Source organism: Amphibalanus amphitrite, unplaced genomic scaffold, assembly GCF_019059575.1.
Source record: "Amphibalanus amphitrite isolate SeventyFive unplaced genomic scaffold, NRLGWU_Aamphi_draft 000419F_arrow, whole genome shotgun sequence".
In the NCBI taxonomy this organism is placed as follows: Eukaryota; Metazoa; Arthropoda; class Thecostraca; order Balanomorpha; family Balanidae; genus Amphibalanus; species Amphibalanus amphitrite.
This window is the reverse complement of record NW_024881913.1, coordinates 87,285-110,798: the sequence shown is the minus strand read 5'-3', so window position 1 is coordinate 110,798 and position 23,514 is coordinate 87,285. Positions and strand designations below refer to the sequence as shown.

The window sequence follows — 23,514 nt, the reverse complement described above, 5'->3', positions numbered from 1 at the left end:
CCTTGCAGTATAGATTGATTGGACTCTGAGTCACCATGCCATCTTCAGGGCGTGGCGCAGTATTATCAGACGGACAGACTGTGTCAGCTGACGCTCCCCGACAGACGCGGAGGGGCGTTGTCCAGCGCCACGTCCGGAGTGCCGGGAGCAGGGACCCGACACACCGCGAGTACCATGGCCGTCATGGCCGGGCTTCGCAGCCTGCTCGTGTTTGTGTCACTGTCTGTCTCTGTCAGCCACGGCTGCAGCCTGTACGGCATCTGTGACATCCCCTGCTGCGACGTGACGCCAAGTTGCTCCAACGCAATACGAGTTGACTGCAGTGACTGTCGTGACATCGATGTGGTAAGAATCTCCTCAATTATTTGTAAATCAATTCAAATGTAGGTATTGAGATACCATCACTCATCTAATATTTTTCCATTTATCATCCATATTCGTTCATCTATCATAACATCCATTTTGCCTTTTCAGGATAGGCATCCTAATTATTCCTTATCCAACTAGAGAGGCCGCAACATTGTCCCAAAAAGCTAGCTGTCTCCAATGCTTTTTCTACATAGAATAGCGTTCGTCCAGTACCATCTCAAAAAATAGCGGCGCGGAGCGGAGCGCCGCCGTTTTTATTTTGCAGTTTTCTTGCAAGATTATGAGCTGAGATGCTACGTACATACATACATGCTGGCGTCCTAACCGGGAGGTTCGGGTCACCCACCTCCGTTGATCCTAAATTAATAAAATGATGCTTTCATTGAATGGCCTCTTCAATAAGTTTTATTTTTGTCGCGCAAGGTCGAAAATTTAACTACAAATTTCATTCGAACAGAAAAATATCATTTATCTTATTTCATGGAGCATGATTGAGTTTACCGAAATACATGTGCCCAAGTGACCTTCATGAAGAAAGCTGTTGGCCGCTTATGTGGTTCCTGGGCTTTAACCAGGGCTTTAACCCTCGCCGGCCGAGGGGGGGGGGCGGGTGCCGCCCCCCATAGGGTTTTTCGCGATAGCTCCAAACACGCTGGCGATAGAGAGCTGAAACTTGGCATACCTGACCTTTCATTCAAGCCGGATCTTTTGACACCAACCGCATTTTTGGGTCAGGTCAGGTCACTGACCTATGACGTCATAAGTGAACCTCTGCACGGTCTTCAAATGTCGCAACTTCGCAACGCCCTCACTGCCAGAGGAGATGTCACAGGGAAATGAAACTTGCAGGATCTAGTATCCATTATGAGTCTCACAACTTGTATATCTCGGATAATTCCTAAAGGTCATATGAGGTCAGGTCATTTTTGTGACCTCACCATCGAATGATCTCCAACTATCTCAAGCACACAGAATTGTGATTTGATGCACTCCTTGCAAGGTTAGATGCGTCACTTTTGCAATGTTATTGTTGACCTTGCGTGACGTCATTTATGACGTCATCAAGGTCACATTAGTTTTTCGTCAATAACTCCCGATCAAATGAAGCTAGCGAGTCGTGAAAGCCATCAATGGACTCAGGAAGACCTGCCGAATCGAATGATATGTCACATGACCTCTTTCGACCAACTTCGTGACCTGGGGGTGCTGACCTGACCTTGACCTGAGGTCAACACCCTAAGTTTACCTGACGCGAACAAAAAGTATATCATTCGACGCGCCTGAGCGAGGCGAGCACGATGCTGCCAAAACCGCGGCTCTGCGACCGTTTTTTTTTTGCGAAGTTATTCACCAAAAACTGAATCGTACCTTGGGGCACTGGTCAGCCTGACCTTAGAGGTCACCGGTTGACCTAGGACCTTAAAATCTGGTACCAATCTCTGCTTCTTGTAACGGCGCACACGCTCCTTTTTTCCGCGACGCGCTAGCTCCACCAGGGGCGAAACGGCGAGGGGGGTGTCGTACCCGCACCCCCCCCCCCCTCGGCCGGCGCGTATGTAGAAAACCAATAGGTCCGGCGAGGGTTAAGAGAGATCAAGGTAGATACCAGCTACGAGTATTGTTCTCATTGTCGAGAAAAGAATATGAAACATGGCACCGGCCCATACCTCACGGTGTATTTTAATGGATCGAAAAACGCATTAGTTTATTGAAAGTTATCTCGAGACAAAATAGTTGATCGCAGATGCCTAATACATATCAGGCATACTTTGCAGGCGAAAGGCACTTTCACGTACACAGAGTGAAAACCGGGTCTAGCCACTGCCCACCGGAAGAAAATTGCCTTTTCACAAAACCGGCCCATACCTCCCGGGTCTCCCCTATGTGTTGACCTAAAAAAGTCAAGGTCAAAGGTTGACCTCAGGTTACGGGACCTCAAGGTCAGCTCAGGACGAGTTGTTGGGGCGCTGTCGGTGAGGATAAAACATTTTTCTTGTTTTTTTTTTGCGGCGATTCTGCTCGAGGGCATCCCCCAACTTTTTCAAAAGTGTGCAGTATTGCGTGTTAATTATTATCCGCTCATCATTAAGACATTCGGTAATGTCTACCCTACGCCAGATCCAGAATACTTACAACATTGACCTTCCATATCGGCTTCTGCATCTTCGCTTTTTAAGGAGGACAGATATGCTGTGCTTCAACTTCTTTATCATCTCTTTTGTCTCTGGATCATACACATGTACCCAGTATTCGTCAAAAGTGATCAAACGATCTAATGTTTCTTTAATTGTTTAAAAAAGGCCTAGTTTTTGCTCTTAAGGCTTAGATGCACTTTTCTCCTGAACAAACTCAACACACGAACTTCTAAGCGGGCTGACTCCTTTAACGTCTGTAGCTCTTCGCTGATAATATTTCCAGGCACTGCCAGCATTGAGACCTTTCTGTTGCATAATAATCTGATAGGTCACACGACGATCTGTAAGGATGAGGTCCTCCACTTCCTTTACAGTCAGCACGTTGGCAGTCATTGGTAGTCACTCGCTTTTTGACTACCCTGCAAGGGTAGTCAAAATTATTTTCAAAATTATTTTTTCAAAATTATTTTTTCACTGTCGGTAAGTGCATGAGATGGGCTTTCCTTGTCATCAACTAATTTCATGTTCTTGATGTATTTTCTCATTGTGATACCGTTTCAAATATATTAGTTTGACGACGGTTCGATCCTCAGTGGGCCCCGTAGGTACTAATCTTCTTTAACTTACAAGTATTTAAGATAAAACCACTTTTCAGGATTTTCTTTGCACGAACATTGTTCTTGAGAACCAAATATAATACCAACAAAAAATCATTAAAATCGGTCTATAACTTCTATTTCAGAACTTTTCGATGATCAGAACTTTTCGATACCCCATCGTATATTGGGCCATTCCGAGGCGTGTTAGCGGAAAAAACGGGGGGTCGATTTTTCCCCCATTGACTTATAATAGGGAGGTCCAGAAATTGACCTGACCTTAGGTTATCGATATCAAAATTCCGAGATGCACAAATTGTAGCTATCAATGACCTCATTACATCCTGCGACTTTCAAAGGCCTCCGTCATCTACTGTAGCTCTGACACGGTGACAAAGTTGCAAACTAGTGATTTGAGGCTGGGTCATTCGAAGTGACCTGGTGACCTGACCTTGAAAAGTAGGAGGTTCAAGCTTGCAGACCATGTGCAAAATTGATGGGGAAAAAGTCATGCCAAATTTCACGGCGCTACGCGTCGCGGTTTTTCCGCTATACACGAAAAACCTCAGGGGGGGGGGGGCGGTTAACCGCCCCCCATCGGTGCGCAGGTAAAAAAAAAATCCCACCACTCCTGCAACATCTCCAGTGAGCCCCTGTAGTCTGGACCTGCAGAACTCATTGCACTGGCGGATCCAGGGCTTGAGTGCGGGAAGGAGGCATACCTACCAGGTCACGGAGCCCAATCTAGGGCATACCCAAAATCCTGTTTTCTTATCGGATTTAGGCCACTTGTTTTTCTTCACAGCCCTGATACGATTATTTTCTTAAACACGTGCAGTGCAAGGGTTGCGAGTACTACACCCAGTGGAAGGGGGGGGGGGGGGGTCCCCAAAAGTTCTCAGCTCCCACTGAAGCTACATAATGAATGTTAATGAATGTCTTTCATAATGAATGTTACTTTTGAACATTTAGTTAGGAGCCCTTAATTTATCACTTCCGCGTGAATTTTATATGTGTTACAGGGAGTATGCGATTTCAGTTAGTTTGCAACGACCCTAGGGTGGTTGTAACCTCCCTGAACGATCAGTTTGTTTGCAACGACCCTAGGGACGTTACAAAATAACTGCTCGTTCCGGGACGTTGTAACAAAACTAGGTTCGTTGCAACCTCCCTAGTTAGTATGCAACGAACCTAGGGTTGTTACAAAATAACTAGGGAGTTTAAGAATTCATCGAGTCTCGTTTCACGGGAGGGCCGTCAACAATCTTGACCAATGAAAATCTTGTTAAATCTAGTTAATTTAAAAAGAAAAGGAGAACAAAATTTGAACATTCAGCTCAGGAGTATTTCACGACGGCCATCAAGTACACAGTTCGTGCAGATTTGTTCAAATTAGATGGGCATTCGCCAGGAAGCCCTTCGTAAAAACGGTTTTATCCGCTCGTTTCCAGTCTTTTTGTGATTGAAAACGTTCAATCATGTGAAATGATGGTGGTCCCATGCATTATGGTGGGTGTCAAGGTCACGTGAAGGTCAGGTCAGGGTCATTGACCTTTGATGACCTTAGTTCACTTCTTCTGGGTTCATATATTTTTAGGCTAGTTTTTGGAGCTGATTTCGAATTTAGCACCCAGTTGAACATTTACGAAGTAATTTTGGCGCCTTCGTACCATGTCACGAGGCTGTCAGTGGTGGTTGACACCTACTATGGACAGCTAGCAAGACGCCCTAGTTGCCCTGACCTGACCTGACCCGACCTGGCCTAAAAGCATCAAGACATCATCGTAGATCAAAGCTAACATGAAATTCGTGATCAGCGCCCCGAAAAAAAAAAACTCGTAACAACCTAACTCTCCAAAGTTTTACCAGGTCCCGATTTTCCCGACTTTTGAGTCACTGACCTGACCTGGAAGGTCAACCAATAACCTAACCCCGCCCTGTGCGTTTGCGGCTAGCAAAACACAAATAAGGGCGAGAGTTAACCCCGCAGGACCTGTTGTTTTCTACATACGCGCCGGCCGGGGGAGGGTTGGTACGACCCCCTCGTCGTTTTTCGCCCCTAGACACAGCGACTAGTACCCGATTTTAAGGTCGCAAAATTGGTCAAAGGAGGTCATGTTGCATATTATTCGATTCGGCACGTCTTCCTCAGTCCATTGGTGGCTTGACCGACTCGCTAGCTCCATTTGATCGGGAGTTATTGACAAAAAGCTCGTATGACCCTAGTGACGTCATTAATGACGTCACGCAACGTCAACAATGCAAAATTGAAGCATCTAACCTTGCAACTAGTGCATGAAATCACAATCCGTGTACTTGAGATAGTTTGAGATCGTTCCCGGCGCCAGAATAGCAGTTTTCATTTTTCTCAATTGACTTATAGTGGTGAGGTCACGTGACCGACCTGACCTCATGTGATCTTTAGGAAAAATCCTAGAGGTACAAGTTGTGAGACTTCTAGAAGATGCACGTACTGTAAGTTTCATCCGCCTGTAAAAGCTCCTCTGGGACTGAGGGCGTTGCGAAGTTGCGGCATCTGAGGACCGTCCACTTATGACGTCATAGGTCAGTAACCTGACCTGACCTGAAAATCTGGTTGGTGTCACAAGATTCGGCTTGAATCAAAGGTCAGGTATCCTAGTTTCAGCTCTCTGTTGCTGGCGTATTCGGAGCTATTGCGAAAAAAATAGGGGGGGGGGCGAGGATTAAGCTAGGCTGGGTTGGGTAAGTTTGGATCAAGTAGTAGGGGTCCCACCCGCACCACCTGTTTATAGCAGGTGTACCTAAACCACCAGCGACAGCTTCGTAGTAAGTTGCATTGGCATTTGGCACCACAACTATACGTACTTCTCAAATGTCTCAGCGAATGCTGGATTCGAAATAAGCTTTAAAAAAAATTCCTTAAAATCGTAAAATTTGAAACAGTCACCCGAAGTCACCAAACGTCAATGACCTTGACCTGGCCGACAACTGACAAGTCAACTTGAAACCCATCATGCAGATGCATAGGACAACCATCAGTTCACATGTTGGCACGTTTATATGTAATCACAATTTAAGTCTTGAAACGCAATTTTATGTGCGCTAACATAAACGGCAAATCATTTCGGTCTGCTATGGTCTCAGAAATCAGATCAAAGGTCAAAGATCATTGGTTTCAGGATCATGAACTAATGGAGAATGTGTAACCAGTAACGTAGATAAGTTCGAGGACACTCAAAGTTGCGACACGATCGGCCGCTTTTAGCGCGAGATAATCGCGAAAAAACGAGGGGTTTTATCGGACCCGCACCCCTAAAAGTGTGAGGGATAACCCGCACACGGATAGCGACGGATATCCATCACACCTACCCCAGTAACTATATTTCCTACATGTAAGCATATGCTGGCGATATAATGCAGCCAAAATTATCACAGTTACGTGCTTTGTCCCGGGCACCACATATACTCCTGAGCTTAACGTTCAAATTTTGTTCTCCTTTTCTTTTAAACTGAACTATATTGAACAAGATTTTCATTGGACAAGATTGTTGACGGCCCTCCTGTGAAACAAGACTCGATGAATTCTTAAACTCCCTAGTTATTTTGTAACAACCCTAGGTTCGTTGCATACTAACTAGGGAGGTTGCAACGACCCTAGTTTCGTTACAACGTACCGGAACGAGCAGTTATTTTGTAACGTCCCTAGGGTCGTTGCAAACAAACTGATCGTTCAGGGAGGTTACAACCACCCTAGGGTCGTTGCAAACTAACTGAAATCGCATACTCCCTGTAACATATGCGTATTGTTGCAAATTGATTAGGGTTTTGTCCCAAAAAATAAAAATTCACAACGCCAATTTTCCTTCACGGAAAAGCAGAGTATGTCGACACCACTAATATGCATTACGGATTACGGTCGACGGACAAGTCTTCTCATCCATCCATTGGCTCTCCCCTGGGTCAACACTGAACGGGGTGGCTTACCTCAGGCTGGTCAAGGAATGCTTCTGCCTCAGGTCAGGGACAAGGTTCAAAGAGACGGCCTGTGGTTCCAGCAGGATGGTGCCACAGTGCACACCACGGCAGCTGTTGCGCCAGTGGCTGATCGAGAATTTCGAAGAGCGCGCTATCAGCCGCCTCACCGAACGACCATGGCCACCACGGAGTCCTGACCTCTCCCCGCTGGACTACTGGTTTTGGGGAGTCGCATTGGCAGATCTGAGACAAAACCCTCCTGCAACCATCCACTGCGAGCCACAGTGGAGGGGTTTGCTGGAAGCCTGGACCCAGACGCTGTGAGGCGCGGGGTGCGACACCTTCGTCAGAGGGCCGAAACCTGTGCCTTAATTAAGGGCGATACAGTGGAAAATTTCTGAGGAGCATTAAAATGAAAGTTGTGTGTGCAAAAATGCTAATGTGTTACTGTTTCATGTGATGGTACATATTGCATGAGGAACATATATGTCCTTAGAAATAGCTCTTCCAAAAGTAACATTCATTATGAAAGACCCTGTAGAAAGACGAAATTTGGAGGGTAGGTGGGCCGTGGGGCCCTGAGTAACTCTGTTGTGTGTGAATGTCATGACCCTAGGTCAACAAATTCAAGGTCAAATGAGTTTAAATCACTGGCGGATCCAGGGGGGGCCACGGGGTCCATGGCCCCCCCCAAAGGCCTAAAGTGGCCTGTTTGGCCCCCCCAAAACGTAAGAAAAATTGCTAAGAAAATATACCTTGATGGAGGTTCTTAGCCACTTGGTGAAGTAAAGCTTTCCACAGCATAATATGGAAGCAATATGGTAGCAGTGAGGGTCAGTCAAAAGTTGCGCGAGTGGAGTCGACCTTCAAAAAAGACTTGTTGGCACGTGTTTATGGCGCGGTAGCTGGGAGTTGGCGGTGTTTCGCGTGGTGTGGCATCACTGGCGGATCCGGGGGGGGGGGGGCACGGGAGCCTGAGGTGCCCCTGACAGACCCGTGGTGCCCTTGGTAGGTCTGTGGTGTCCCTGGACCCTGGCAGGCCTGTGGTGCCTCTGGCGGGCCTAGGGTGCCCCTGCTAGGCTGCTGATGCCCCTGGGACCTGACAGGACTGTGGTGCCCCTGACAAGCCTAAAGTGCCCCCAACAGGCCCGTGATGCCCCCGACAGGCCCAAGGTGCCCCTTCGTGATGCCGTGATGCCTGCGAGGCCGGTGGTGCCCCTGCGAGGTCGGTGGGGCCCCTGACAGGCCCATGGTGCCCCTGCGAGGCCGGTGGTGCCCCTGCTAGACCGGTGGTGCCCCTGGCAGGCCTGTGGTGCCCCTGCTAGGCCGCTGGTGCCCCTGGGCCCTGACAGGACTGTGGTGCCCCTGACAGGCCCAAGGTGCCCCTGTAAGGCCTGTGGTACACCTGCTAGGCCTCTGGTGCCCCTGACAGGCCCATGGTGCCCCTGCAAGGCCGGCGGCGCCCCTGGCAGGTCTCTGGTGTCCCTGACAGACCTGGGGTGCCCCTGACAAGCCTAGCCTGAGGGGCCCCTCACAGGCCCGTGGTGCCCTTGTTAGGCCTGTGGTGCCCCTGGCGGGCTGGTAGTGCCCCTGCTAGGCCGGTGGTGCCCCTGACAGGCCTGTGGTGCCCCCGGGCGCCAAGGGGGGTCATGACCCATGTGGCCCCCCTTGGATCTGCCACTGGTACATATTATATTGATTTGTAATGGCGTTATGGCTTATGCAATATGCAATTGCAGGCACTTGGTATCCCTCACTTATCCCTCATTGGGGGCTCTGGCGGGCTCCTGAGGGCCCACGTCTATCTCCGGGAGCCCTAGACAGGCTCCTTTGGGTCCTTTCAGTCCACTATAGCATAAGAGGTCTCCATGCGAGTCCTATACATCTGAGGACATACCATGACGTCTGAGGTACTCAACTGCAGCTCCAATGGTCTCTTACACTGGCGGATCCAGGGAGGGGGCATTTAGGGCCATGCCCCCTTCCCAGAGGCCTAAAGTGGCCCGTTTGCCCCCTCCCCCAAGCGATAATGAAGCACAGTTCAATCAGTGCCTGGCCCAGGAGCCGAGTTAGACCACCTCCCGTTTTACCACCTCCCGGCCCGCAACTAGGGACCCAAGCACTGACTCGAAGCGGGTTAACTGGTCGACAAAAGCAATAGTAAGTGTTTACAAAGTAATATAAAGGCATGGGTCGGGTGGGCTACCATTTATATATTTTTATTTTTAGTTAAAAAAAAATATTCATAGTGTCAGGGCTGTGACGAAAAATAAGTGGCCTAAATCCGATGAGAAAACAGGATTTGGGGGTACCCTAGGTTTGGCTCCTGCATGAGTTGGCCCCCCCCAAAACGCAAGTCTGGATCCGCCAGTGGTTTAAATATGGTCAAATCTGCCACATGAGGGACTTTTTGCGTTTACCCGCCAATTACTCAAAAAGTTACCGGCCGATTTCCCTTTTTCTTTCTTTATACGAGAGAACATTTCTTTTGAGTATGTATGGTGAATTTCTAATTAACCCAAAAATAAATATGTCAGTTAGAAGTCTGCTAAGAGTACTGACGGTCGCAGCCGCTGGCAAGGGGGGGAGGGGAGGGAGGCAGAGTCACACTCACGGGACGTAACATTTACCCGTCAGCGGGGGGGGGGGGGGTGATCGGCTAATTTTTTATGTATGTAGCAAAATTTTCGCCACCAAGCGCCGCTCAGTTGGCATTACTTACATAGGGTAGGGTGGGGCAAAGCGCCCACCCTAACTTTCCACTTTCCAGCCTCAGTATCTCTTTATCTTGCAAATTTGAAGGACAACCAGGTAGCTGATCCGGTAGCTCATTATACCTATGCTTTCTTCGAATAACACATCAGAAACATGTGGGATGTATAGTTCTTGAGATATGCCGTACGATTTGAGAGGACTACAAATCGGGCGTTTTACCCCACCCGTGGGGCATAACGCCCATGTGAGTGGGGCATAACGCCAATCCTGAAAGTTTCATCACACTTTTGATACTCTGGCAAAATAATGTAGCATTCATCCATTCCTCATTTCGTTAGACTTCAACTCCACAGATAACACCATAAAAACATCCTAAACACTGCTGTCGCCACCCCACTCCTTATTCAGCCCACGCAAGCCATTGCCTTGGGGAGCGGAGATCAGTTCTTGCGAATAAATCGTTCCAGACAATACTAACCAGAAAATTGCATATTTAATCAGAATCCTGAGCATTAGAAAGGTATCCCGCCACTCACTTTGAGCCCAAAATGCTCGCAGTTACCCGTGCTGTATAACCCTCGCCGGCCGAGGGGGGGGGGTGCCGCCCCCCACCATAGGGTTTTTTCGCGATAGCTCCGAACACGCTGGCGATAGAACGCTGAAACTTGGCATACCTGACCTTTGATCCAAGCCGGATCTTTTGACACCAACCGCATTTTTGGGTCAGGTCAGGTCACTGACCTATGACGTCATAAGTGAACCTCTGCACGGTCTTCAGATGTCGCAACTTCGCAACGCCCTCACTGCCAGAGGAGATGTCACAGGGAAATGAAACTTGCAGGATCTAGTATCCATTATGGGTCTCACAACTTGTATATCTCGGATTTTTCCTAAAGGTCATATGAGGTCAGGTCATTTTCGTGACCTCACCATTATAAGTCAATGGGGAAAAATTCAAACTGCTATTCTGGCGCCGGGAACGATCTCCAACTATCTCAAGCACACAGAATCGTGATTTGATGCACTCCTTGCAAGGTTAGATGCGTCACTTTTGCAATGTTGACCTTGTGTGACGTCATTTATGACGTCATCAAGGTCATATTAGTTTTTCGTCAATAACTCTTGATCAAATTGAGCTAGCGAGTCGGGGAAGCCACCAATGGACTCAGGAAGACCTGCCGAATCGAATGATATGCAACATGACCTCTTTCGACCAACTTCGTGACCTTAGGGTGCTGACCTGACCTTGACCTGAGGTCAAAACCCCAAGTTGACCTGACCCGAACAAAAAGTATATCATTCGACGCGCCTGAGCGAGGCAAACACGATGCTGCCAAAATCGCGGCTCTGCGGCCGTTTTTTGCGAAGTTATTCACCAAAAACTGAACCGTACCTTGGGGCACTTGACCTGACCTCAGAGGTCACCGATTGACCTAGGACCTTAAAATCGGGTACCAATCTCTGCGTCTCGTAACGGCGCACATGCTCGTTTTTTCCGCGACGCGCTAGCTCCACCAGGGGCGAAACGGCGAGGGAGGGGGGGGGGTAGTACCCGCCCCCCTCGGCCGGCGCGTATGTAGAAAACCAATAGGTCCGGCGAGGGATAACTCCCATTGGCCCATGATGGGCGCTTTGCCCCACGTCAAAGTGGGCGCATTACCCCAACAGCACATTCAAAATAAAGTCCACCAAAATCAGGCCTGTCAGATTGTGTTGTAAACAAATAGGTACCTACATGCTCAAAACGTAGCCTGTTTACGTAGCCTGTTTTTTAGACTGTTTATCACGGCCAGGTTTCTGAACCAATCTTAACGCAACTTTTGCCGATCGATAGAGAATGAACCAGGAATTCACATGGATCCTAAAAATATGCATTTTCAAAAATCATAGGCGGATACAGATCATTGAGATTGGGGGTACACAAAAAGTATAGTAAATAAGGTTTTTATTGGTACTGTTTCTAAAAAGGGTGGCAATGGTCTTGTTATGTTACAATTTTCTTATGAGAGAACGACTAAAATTGTATTGGTCATGCATAGGCGGTGTCAGGGCACCTATGTTGGAAGGTAAAAAATAACCCCCCTTTTTGGACGCCTGGATCCGCCTATTATAGCAAAAACGTGCCAAAAGAGGATGCACAATAACTTTGTATATGTTATCACATGATACCTTTCATTCACTTTTCGTAAAACTGGTGCAGCATCGTGATCTTCGCCCAAATGACTCGCTTCACGAATAGGACCCCCCAATTCCCAGTGCTCTGGAGCCGCCCCTGGTAAAGCTATGAACTTGAAATTTTCAGGGAATGTGCCCAATTTAGTTTTAGGAAAAGTCAGAAAATTTCAGCATCGTAGCTTCAGCGGTTTCGGAGATATTCCCGAAAAACCTGAGGGGTGGATAAAAACAACCCCCCTGCCACTAATAGGGTTAAACCTACAGGTTCGACATAGCGAAATTTCATTGCCTTCTTTAATCTCTATCAAAGTTTTAGCAGTAAGGAAGAATGTAATTCCTAAAAAATGTCAGAAATACATATACTAATCTTTATCTTACGTCCAGAACACCCTACTTGTGGAACCAAAAAAGGGAGTACAAGCATACTCCTCAGTGTTCTTGAAAATGGCTATCAAGGATTCTTTGAAAAGTCGAGCATTTCACAAAAAAGAGGGTGGGCGTTTTACCCGCCCTGGGCGCTTTGCCCCACTCTACCCTATGCTATATCCATCTCATTCTTGTGTAATATTTTTGACAGTTTAACCCTCGCCGGCACAGGGTTGATGCCCCTCCCCCCTAAGGTTTTCGCAAATAACTCGCGTAAAAAGCGGCAGATCGCGACGAAACTGTCAGTACCCTCGCGTTGATCAATTTTAACCCTGAAAATTTCATGACCCATACCCAAATGACCTATGACCTGTGACCTAGGTACTTTCCGAAACAGTGTTTGGCCGGAATCGCGATTCGGCGTATGTCGGCTCGCATTAGCCGCGCGTTTTAAGCTTTTCGTGGTTTCAAGCGTTCAAACATGTGACTTGATGTTGCTCCCATGCATTCGGGTTGACGTCAAGGTCACCTGAAGGTCAGGTCAGGTAAGGCCATTGACCTTTGATGACCTCGGTCCACTGGTCCGAGTTTTACATGTTTCAAGGCTAGTATAGCCTTGTATATCATTCGACGCGCCTGAGCGAGGCGAACACGACGATGCCAAAACCGCGGCTCTGCGACCGTTTTTTTTTGCGAAGTTTATGAAAAACTAAACCCGTGGCTTGGATCACTTGACCTGACCCCATAGGTTATCAGTTGAACTGATACCCTAAAATCGGGTACCAGTCGCTGCGTCTCGTAACAGCGCACACGCTCCTTTTTCTGCGACGCTCTAGCACGGATCACATAACGGATCGGCAACTCCCCCCGCGACCTGTCTCCCTTGCCACCTGGTGGGCATTTAGGTGAACTATCTTCACTAAGGAAGCGGCCGGCCTCGTGCGTGTTGAGGGCGTCGTGTCGGAGCTAATTAAGTGATTTTTCTGCGGAACATGGTTTCTCAGCTAGCTTAGAAGATACCTATGGTATAAATGAGAATGGCAAGAATCGTTAGAGACAGGTTAAGTATTTGAGATTGTATCCTTTGTCATGAAAATCGTTGTTTTCATACCCACGTGGGCGACCTAGCGTCCATCGTGAAATGGGTAATTTTCCGATCGCTGTCATCTCTTACATATATTTCATGAGTATATTTTTGATAAATATTCATCTGCCGATTAAATTAAACCTGTAACTTTCACAAATATACTTGCATAAAGTAAAAACCCACGCCGGGCCGGTACACGGTACCAACCGCGCCGGGCCGAGGGTGTATGAAACCCCCGCCCGCCCCCCCCCCCTAACTCGGCTTCTGGGCCACGTAGCCACACGGGGTAAGCGGCATTCCAAAGAGCGTAAAAATAATGGCGGAAATACTTCAGTCATTTTTTAGGTCAGGTCAAAGGTCAGGTTACCAGAGGTCATTAAAGGCAAATTTTGTCTATTTCATTTTCAACAGTTTTCGAAACACCCGACGCATAACTTGAGAACCAATAGAACTACAGCGCCGCGGAAAAGCGCATCCGATAGCTCTTTCACAGGTCTTTCTGAGTTTTATTCATAGATTTGACCTCAGGTCAACGGTGTAGCCTCCAGAGGGCAAAAACTCCAAAAATAGGCGTGTTTACGAAAAACGTTTTTTTTTCGGTAATAACTTTTGACTTAAACGAGCCACGACCTTACTTTTGCCAGCATCGTGTTCCTCTCGTCGAGACGCGTCGAATGAACTATACTCGTAGGTTGACCTTGAAAGGCCATTTTGAAAATTTTACGGCAGGCCAAGGTCATGACCTGACCGGAAAGGGTCATGCTGCATATCAGTCGATCCGTATCGTCGAGCTGAACACATCTGACGTGTTTTCATCGCTCTAGCACGTCTATCAAAAGTTATAGTAAAAGAAACTGCTGTTGACCGTTTTCATGCCACTGTTAACATGTAACCCGATGTTTGAGGGTGTTAAGAATGACCTGCCCAGACCAAATGAGACGCCTTTCAATTTGCTCTTATTGACTTATCATTAGTATTATATATATTATTAGCGGCGGGGAGGGTCGTATCGTGAAACAGGGGCCAAGGTCCACCTATAGTCTCGTTAATGGCCAGCTCGTTGGATTTGCTCCGATGTTATCTACTCCAACTGGTAGCCGGTGACCGTCTAGATAGGAACAGGGGATGAACTCGTACTATGGGCAGACGGATGAGGAAAGGTCTTCGTGTACCTGCGGCCAAAAACGACGTTAAAGTTGCGAGGACGTGCTTCTTGCTCATACAACTCAAGCATAACTAGAAACATTTGGATTATGCATGCTCCAGCTGATTAGGGAATGAAGTATGTAACATTTCCATGTTATGGTAACATTCCAGCTGTTAGAGAGACTCCGTAATTTAATCCATTCTTAACCTTTGTTTGTTTTTGTTTTGTTGGGTTAGGCCCTTTCGGTCCATTGAGACCATTGCAGAGCCGGAAGGATTATAGGAATTGGGGTAAACATTGGTATGGACAGGCACCCTATAGAGTCACCGGGGCTGAGCCCGTCCGAATGGACAGACCGACCAGCCCCCCAAGCACTCTCTGCACCCGGCTACGGGTGTGCTCCTGCATGGGAGCAGTGGTGCGCTTCAAGGGAGCAGCCCGCATGAGATAAAGTTGCCTGTCCAGCCCGGATCAAGAGTTGCTGCGTGGAGGAAAAGGATTTGAACTTGATCTGAACATCCTGAGGATGGAAACGACGGACGGGTGTTGCGTTCACACCCGTTTCCCCGTGCCTTTTAACACTGGTTGCGGCGGGCGGCCGGCTCCCCTCCTTAGTGAAGATATCCGCGCCGCTAGATGGCAGCCCGCTCCGCGGGTACACCGATAACAAAAGGAATCGGGGAGAGTTGCCGATCCGTTAGGTGATCCGTGGCTCTAGCTCATCAGAGGCGAAACGGCGCGGGGGGTCGTACCCCCCTCGACGGCTCAGCCTCAGCGCGACGGCCATCGGGGACGCACCGACGAGGGGTGCTCCCCCAAACCCGTGATCAGTGAAAATCGCTCCTGACAAACACGAAAGTAAAAAAAAAAAAAAAACTGATCGTCCTGGGCGTATGTAGAAAACCAAAATGTCCGGCGAGGGTAAAAAAGCATTGGTGTTAGTCCCTCAGATTGGCAATGCTGGGCCCTCAGAGGCGCTGGTGTCAAACCCTCACAGGCGCTGTTATTAGCCCTCAGAGACACGACCCTTCCCGCGCACCGACGGGGGGGGCGGATATCCGCCCCCCTGAGGTTTTTCGTAGATAGCGGGAAAAGCGCGGCGCGTAGCGCTGCGAAATTTGGTACGACTATTTTCTCATCAATTTTACACATGGTGTGCGAGTTTGAATCTCCTAACTTTTAAGGTCAGGTCACCAGGTCACTTTGAATGACCCAACCTCAAGTCACTTTTTTGCAACCTTTTCACCGTGCCAGAGCTACAGTTGATATCGGAGGCCCTTAAAAGTCGCAGGATGTTATAAGGTCATTAGTAGCTACAATTTGTATATCTCGGATTTTGATATCGATGACCTAAGGTCAGGTCAATTTCTCGACCTAGTCCCCATTATAAGTCAATGGGGGAAAAAATCAACTCCCTGTTTTTACCACTGAAACGGGTCGGAATGGCCCCATAAACCATACATGACTTCATACATGTATGGTACATGCATGGTAAACCATACATGTACGATCAACCTTTACTACCTTGAGGTAAGTAGTTACTACCTTGAGGTTTGATGTTGGGCAGCTGTAAGGTCATGTGACGTCATCAAAGGTCACCAAAGTTTTTTTTTGCCAATAACTCCGTACAGGAACAAGATACAGCCGCGCAGATGGTCTCATTGTGTTCAGCTCGTCAAGGCGCATGGAATGATATGCATGATGACCTGGAGGTCACGTGACCTGAGGTCAACCTTTGACCTTGACCTTTCGAGGTCAACATATATATCATTCGATGCGGATTGACAAGAGGGTCACGATGATGCCCTTAGTTTATTCCTATCTTGACTAGTCGAAAGTTATTCGAGAAAAACTCTCCATATCTAGCGCCGCCATTTTTACTTTTTTGACCCCTGTGACGTCATCTTCGACCTGACCTGAAAACGACCTTTGCAAAAATTCTAGACCTTGTCCTGGCGTATCCCATGCCGTTTACCGCTTGTCGCTATCTTGCTTTGTTCTCGAGATCTCAGGGGGGGGGGGCGGTCACCCGCCCCTCCCCCCGTCTGTTCTAAGTTGGCGCAGACCCCCGTCGGTGCGCGGGTTAGCTGACGCTTCATAGGCCGGCAAGGGCACTCAGAGGCCGGCAAAGGACCTTCAGAAGCCAGAGGCTCTTATGGAGATAAGTGTGGATATTCAGGAGCCCGTGACTCCGTGAGGTGCTCTCACGAGTCCTGCGGGTCTTATCTCAGTCAAAATAAGGCACGCGTGGACCCTAAGCTGCCAATTGGCACCGCAGGACCTCTTGGGCCACCATGCATCTTATCAGGGGGCACGTGCCCCTTGTGCCCCTCCCCCGGCTACGGTGCACTGTTACGGTTATACAGGTAAATCTAGTCCCACTTTTCTTTTTCCCAAGCATAGGCGGCGGCCGATTCCTGGTCTGCGCAATATGACCGCATTCGTTAGATTAGACCAGTGGTCGGCAGGTCATTCGGGGTCGTGCCCCCTTTTTGGGCGCCAGGCAGGGCCATTACCCCCACCTACCAGACCCCATTGCTGACACAACCAACTTTACTGAAATTCCATACCGTCCTGGAACTCTTTGGGTACTTGTGCATTTCCAATGCATCAAATTTAAAACATGGCACTTCCTCCGCAAAACATTTAATACCTATATCCCAGTAGCAGCGGAACACCTTCAATTAAGGGGGGGGGGGGCACTGCCGACTTTTGGTCCCATTGTTTCCATGCAACGCCCATAGGGCTAATGTTAAAATGCAAAAATCAAAGGGTGCACGGTGCCCCGGTGCCCTCCCCTTTCCGCCGCCTATGTTGTATCCCAATTAACCCTTGTACGTATAGGGGCGGCGGGTGGTTTTTCGTTAAAAGCTCACGTAAAAGGCATTGGATCACGAACAAATTGTACCCTCGAGCCCATCATTTTTTTTTTTTTACCAGCCCGGAAAATGTCATGACCTGAGACCAGTTTTACCAACAGAAAAATAACCGCCTGCCGGAATTTTTGCCTCAAGACCGCTTCACATACGGAGCGTAAACGCGATGGGCTCGTAAGCGGATAGGGCTTTACCGTTTACGCTCCATATGTGAAACGATCTTTAGGCAAATAATTCCGGCAGGCGGCTATTTTTCTGTTGGTAAAACAGCTGGCCTCTGGACCCATAATGACCGTTGGCTTATCATCTTTTTCTGGAGATCATCTTGAGCCATAAAATCTCACTTCAAGAAGTTATAGCGGGTCCCGATTTTCTCGACACTTGTCATTGCCCTCTTGAATGAGACGGAATGACCAAGGACCTTAGAAATGGGCAGCAGCGGCTTCCTATTGTCACGGGTAGCACGCTCGTCTTTTTATGCACAGCCCCATCTCAGAGTCCGAGAGGCCGCGGGGGTCCGATCGACTCCTCCCCCTTACGTTAGTGCAGCTGTTGAAACGCCAACAGATGGGCGACGGTTAAAAGTTGCAGCTGCTTTTGTACGACTGTACGGAGGGGTGAGATGGTGAGGCGAGCAGGTACGTGAAAATTGGTATCTAATCAATGTGTGCTGTGCCTTTCACCTGGGCTAATCTTTGAACCCTGGGATGCAACAGTCACGATGGCTCCATCACTGGAGCTACAAACTCTAAAAAGATAGGCTTTCTCAGAATCCCTCATTACCCCCACTGAAAGGGCTCCATTACCCCCAAAGGGGGCATGCCCCACCATTTGCCGACCCCTGCTGTATACTATCCCTGCTAGTGGGGGGGGGGGGCACTATGCTTGTATAGTGCGCCCCCCCCCCAGGATCCTGTCGGTGTGGGGGGAGCAAATGCCCCTAATACCCCTCCTGGATCCGCCAGTGGGATGACAGTGATGTTTTTATGTCGTTTCAGATCACACTCACCGGCGGAGATGTTCCACCTTCTGTTCAGGAGCTCTTCATCTCAGCTCGGTACCTGGTGACCATTCGCAGTCAAGCCCTGTTCAACCTGAGGTCTCTACGCAGATTGGTCATCAACCTCAATTATGTGGGAACGTTGAACGTCGATGAAAATGGATTGAACTTTCCGAAAGACACGAACATACGCCAGGTCCAAATCGAAAATGCAGATACCGTTATCCTGGCGACCTCTGCATTCGGAGGCTTTTTGAGATATGACACGGAAATCGAACTAGATTATATCAAACGTCTTGTTATGCACCAAAACAGCTTTAATTTCACATCCAGTGTCATTGGACCTAAGATTTATATAGACCGTGTTGATGAGCTACAGCTGCCACCCCATTCACTGAACGCACCAATCCGAGGCCTCGTCCTGTCCGAAGTGAAAATGAAAACATGCTTGAACGGAAGTTTGAGTGGAAGCATCTCACAAATGAGTCTGATTAAGGTCAAAATCGACGAAGTCCGTGGAGGATGCTTGAGATCGACACGTCTCGATGACCTTTCTATTGTTTCGAGTGAAATGGGAACAGTTCGTTCCGAGGGAATCTGCGGGAAGCTAGGCAAGCTGTACATAAGGAACACAAACTTCAGCCATATCGAGCAGGAGGGGCTTTCACTTTCGATGACAACACTAAGGATCAAAAAGAGCAAGTTCGGTGAACTCGACCCTCAATCCCTGAAGGTGTCTGTCAATGAATCAATAAATCTCGACGACATAAACATTTCAAAACTGCGTACAAGGGGTTTGAGTGGCTTACACCTATCCAATGCATGGGGGCATATTTACGTCTGGACAACGAGTTGCGTTGGAGAGGCCGGAAATAGTGGCGATTTCAGGACCGCAAGAATGGACCGTCATTGGAATGATTCTTTTTTAAACCGTGCACTGTTTTCGGCCGGAATTTAATAGTTACTACAAAATATTTTGTAATTACGTTTCCACCAAGAATGAATGCCATCAAGGCTAAATTTTCAATATTATTGCATTTTGTCAAGAAGCATATAGTGCTGTGATATTGCAGTTTTAGCGCGTTTGTTACAAAATATGAAGCGAATAAGCGTCAGTGTAATTCATCAACAGTGCCAGAAGTTAACTTGAGGGAAAGCTATGCTAATTGCTCTTGTCCATCCACTAAAATTTATTAAATTTTTTACTTTGTGTATTCCAAAGGGAGAGGGAACTATTTCATTTGTGCCTTCATGTCAGAATTGAAGGTGGATCATTAAATTTTCAACGCAGTTTACAAACAAGCATTTGGTCTTTCTCGTTTATAAGCAGTGGCTAAGAAAAGGTTGATCAAATCTGAAGTTCAGTCATCGTACCCCAACTTCGCAGCAAGATCCCCCAAGGACAGAGGATATATTGTATACATGTCCTGTAAATCAAAACAAACAAGCATTTGGTCTTTCTCGTATATAAGCAGTGGCTAAGAAAAGGTTGATCAATCCTGAAGTTCAGTCATCATACCTCAACTTGGCAGCAAGATCCCCCAAGGACGGAGGATATATTGTAAACCTGTCCTGTTAATCAAAACATTTTTGTGCCTTCAAAGGCTTAAGTTACCTGTGGTGTCTTCGGAGTTAGGCTATATGGCCGTTTTTGTTGTATGTTTATGTGGAGATTGAATATAACTGTGACCCTGTGCTTGTTTGTATACTTACGGTCAAACAGGGAACAGCACATTCACATAACATACTCACCTAGCACCTAACTCATAGCTGTACCCTGCAGGATCTGTACTTGTTCATGTCTCGAGCATTAACAAAGCACTAAAGTAGCTTAGTAATCATTTCCCACATTTTCTGAGCATCTAACATGACATACAGCAGTGCAGAGCAGCTTCAGAGAAGAAACACTTTAAATGCACAGACTCACACCAGCCACCCAATGACAATGAGCCAGTTCCTCAGTTGACTGTTTCCCTGGACACAGCTTGGCAATGTGAGCTAACTTTTGGCAAGTTGAAGGTTAGCAGGTAAGATTGAGTTAGGGTGAGTACCTACCTATAACTGGGTGCTACTGCCATGCAGGTCTTGGGTAGGCTGCAAATATGTGTGATGATTGAGGTTAGGTCAGCTGTCAGGTTAGTCAGGTTCAGGTATGCTCATTGCTCAGGTCACATTTTTATGGACATTTGGCAAATTAAAAAACTAACAATCTGATCTAAGCTAACCCGACTAAACATACACAACTACTGAGTACTGACTATAGCAACTGAGCACCTAACTACTTGTGCCTACATCTCATACCATGTCAAAGTAGAGTTCCTTGGTGGAAGATTACCCTCAGTACTTTTTATCCCAGCCCTGTGAAGAGAAGAAAACTAATACTTCTAAGCTCTGAGTCACTGCTGGCCATCCACAGGAAGAAACGCCGAGACTGAGAGCTTTGCCATTGTATATTAGACCAATAATGACTATCACGAATGACTATGAACACATAATATGATCACATCGTTGCATGGATTGTCACATTGACAATTTTACTACAATCCTTTTTTCAAGAAATACAGTGATGATGATTAACATCATAATCAACATAAAGTGGATTTAGTGATCCAAGCTTTCTCCTCCAGTAGCAATGGAATGATCGCATGTTTCATTTGCCAGACACTGAGTACCTGAATCTGATGCACATTTCTGCATAGCATCTAAGCATAGTAAAACTGCCCAAGTCCATTCATTCTAGATTTTAACTTGATAGTTAGCACTAATTTATTTTGCTGTTGTAAGTTATAATTCAATATTCATACCAATACATCAATATGCGCTCATCAGTCAACATTTTCTGGCATGATCCTGCTCAGCGTGCTCTTGCTCCAAGGTCTGCAATATTATAGCTTGTTTTTGGACAATAAGCTCTTTTACTTTTACTTTTTCTTGCTGATATATGAGCCCGATCAACTTGCGTTTATCAACCAAAATTTCTTGACTCGTTCAACTTGATATTGATATTGCTCAGTAGTTAGGACCTCTGTCAGCCTCCTGGATACTTCAGATTGTTTTCAGTCAACATGCTTCTTAAATATGATATAAGTCAAAGTCAAACATCCAACAAAACGACGTACAAGAGCAAGAAAACCACCAGATAAACTAAAAATGGCCTTGGAACAGAGCCAAGTGGTGCTCCATTTGTTTGTTTACAATGATTGTAGTGCTGATGTATTTTTAGGACTCTGAATGTCGGCTTATAAAAAATGAAATGTTTTTACAAAAGTTGTAAGGCAAGCCTAATATTTATCTGAAAGAACTAAAATATTCAAAAGCCAAACACTATGAAATACATGAATCGGAACGAAAAAGTAACCCGAAAATCCAGCCTAATCACCGGCTCCTAAAACTGCAACACAATCAGCACTTTTCCCCGCAACTCGTTGTCCAGACGTAAATATGCTGCATGGGGAGGCTCTCAGGAAACCGACATTCAGCAGACGTTGAGCATTAACAACATGGCAGTACAGGACCTTGATGAAGGATCTCTTGCATTTTCGGAGCAAGCAACGATCGCCTTGAATGGGTATCTGAGGGTCCCCGTCCCTGGGGAGAACTGTCCACGGGATAAATGGCTCCACTGGGTGGTTGGAAAGCCACAGGGATTCACGCTATCAGACAACGACAAAACGGTGTTCGGTAAGCTGAGGCGAAGCTGGCATTGTGCCACAGACAAAACGACCCCGACTGCTGTGCCAGCCACACGCGACGAGCTCAAGGAGCTTGACGAGTGGGATGAGCCAGACGACACTCCAAGAGCACCTCATCCGTCCACACCGTCTCCAGAAACGACCTCCTCGACCGCCCCTTCCGAGGGAACAACTGACGGAACTCTCGAGAAGGACTCCGCTACCACTCCTACTGGTGACGACGATCAGCGACCAAAACCTTCGAGCGGATATGATAATCTTGCTTGGCTGGCCACGATGGTGTTAGTGATCGCAATCTGTTTTCACTACAGAAAGAAGCTATATGAAATATTTGGATGGATCAAACGACAGATTGACACCTCCCAGAATTCTCGCACACCACAGTCAAGCAAGGAAGAAACCAAAGGAGGATCCGAAGGCGAGCAGTTTATGCAGCCGGGAGGGTCCGAAGCCGATAGCCAGAAGTCCTAATGTTACGGCAGTACGCTGCAGTGCTGCTTCTGGATGGATGAATGAGGAGATTCAAAGTGGCTTGAATCACAACGATAATTTTGCGACGGTAGTCTTGTGCTTGAATCACCTCATCCGTTATCAGTATACCTACAAGTATGCTGAAGTATGTTGCAGTAAGTTGAAGTAAGTTGAAGCTCTGCTCATTGTAATTCATTTAGACGAGCAGCTCATGTTAACGCAGTTATAACACTCCTAATGATCATTAATCAAGGATGAAGCAAAGCTGGAAGAGCGTTTTATGAAGGCTTATCGCAGTTTTGCTCAACGTTTTCATATTAAACTGATTAATTAAGTCATGATTAGATACGGAGATCAATGGGCTGTTTTGTCTTTATGTTGCTAAAAGATGTGCTACATGCACTGCTATGCCTAAGATTCAGGGTCGCCCGCTGTAGCTGGAAATAAATGAAAGAATGTTACGTTATGTCGTCTCTTTATCTGTAAAGACATTTAAATACTCGTAGGCCTCACCGAGTGAATCACCTGGGGTAGGCACTGGACCTGACTCGCGTTGTCTTGACAACAAGTGACGTCGCTACAATACAGCGGGCCGGCGTGAAAGCTGTGGCCGAATCGCGCGTAGTTGTTTCATGTTTACTGCTTAGTGTTTCTGTATGCATGTGAATACGACGTCATACAGCTGCCAGACGTTTTCTGTCTGTTCTATTTACATCGTTTTCTAGTTCGACAATAACGATTAGGCTTCTTGCCTGGCCGATGAGGCACTATGTTTTAGCCCCGCTAAACATAGTGCCCCCGTTCAGTTATCGGTGCCGACCGAGCGTCTGCCCACTATCCACAATGCTTAGACCACATGGCGTCTTTTGACGTCCAGTCTCCCAGACCGGCGGTATAGGGCTATCGACAGCAAACAGGGGCGACTCTA

At 47.3% G+C, this 23,514-nt stretch overlaps 1 protein-coding gene across 1 annotated transcript; it reads left to right on the top strand.

The window, feature by feature from the left end:
- The first annotated feature begins 39 nt into the window (after nucleotides 1-39).
- LOC122391043 lies at nucleotides 40-23,052 on the top strand. The gene is made up of 3 exons (XM_043384575.1): nucleotides 40-345; nucleotides 18,422-19,242; nucleotides 21,869-23,052. Exons 1-3 carry the CDS (start codon nucleotides 175-177, stop codon nucleotides 22,584-22,586), a joined length of 1,710 nt encoding a protein of 569 aa, XP_043240510.1. The 5' UTR covers nucleotides 40-174; the 3' UTR covers nucleotides 22,587-23,052.
- Nucleotides 23,053-23,514: the final 462 nt, after the last annotated feature.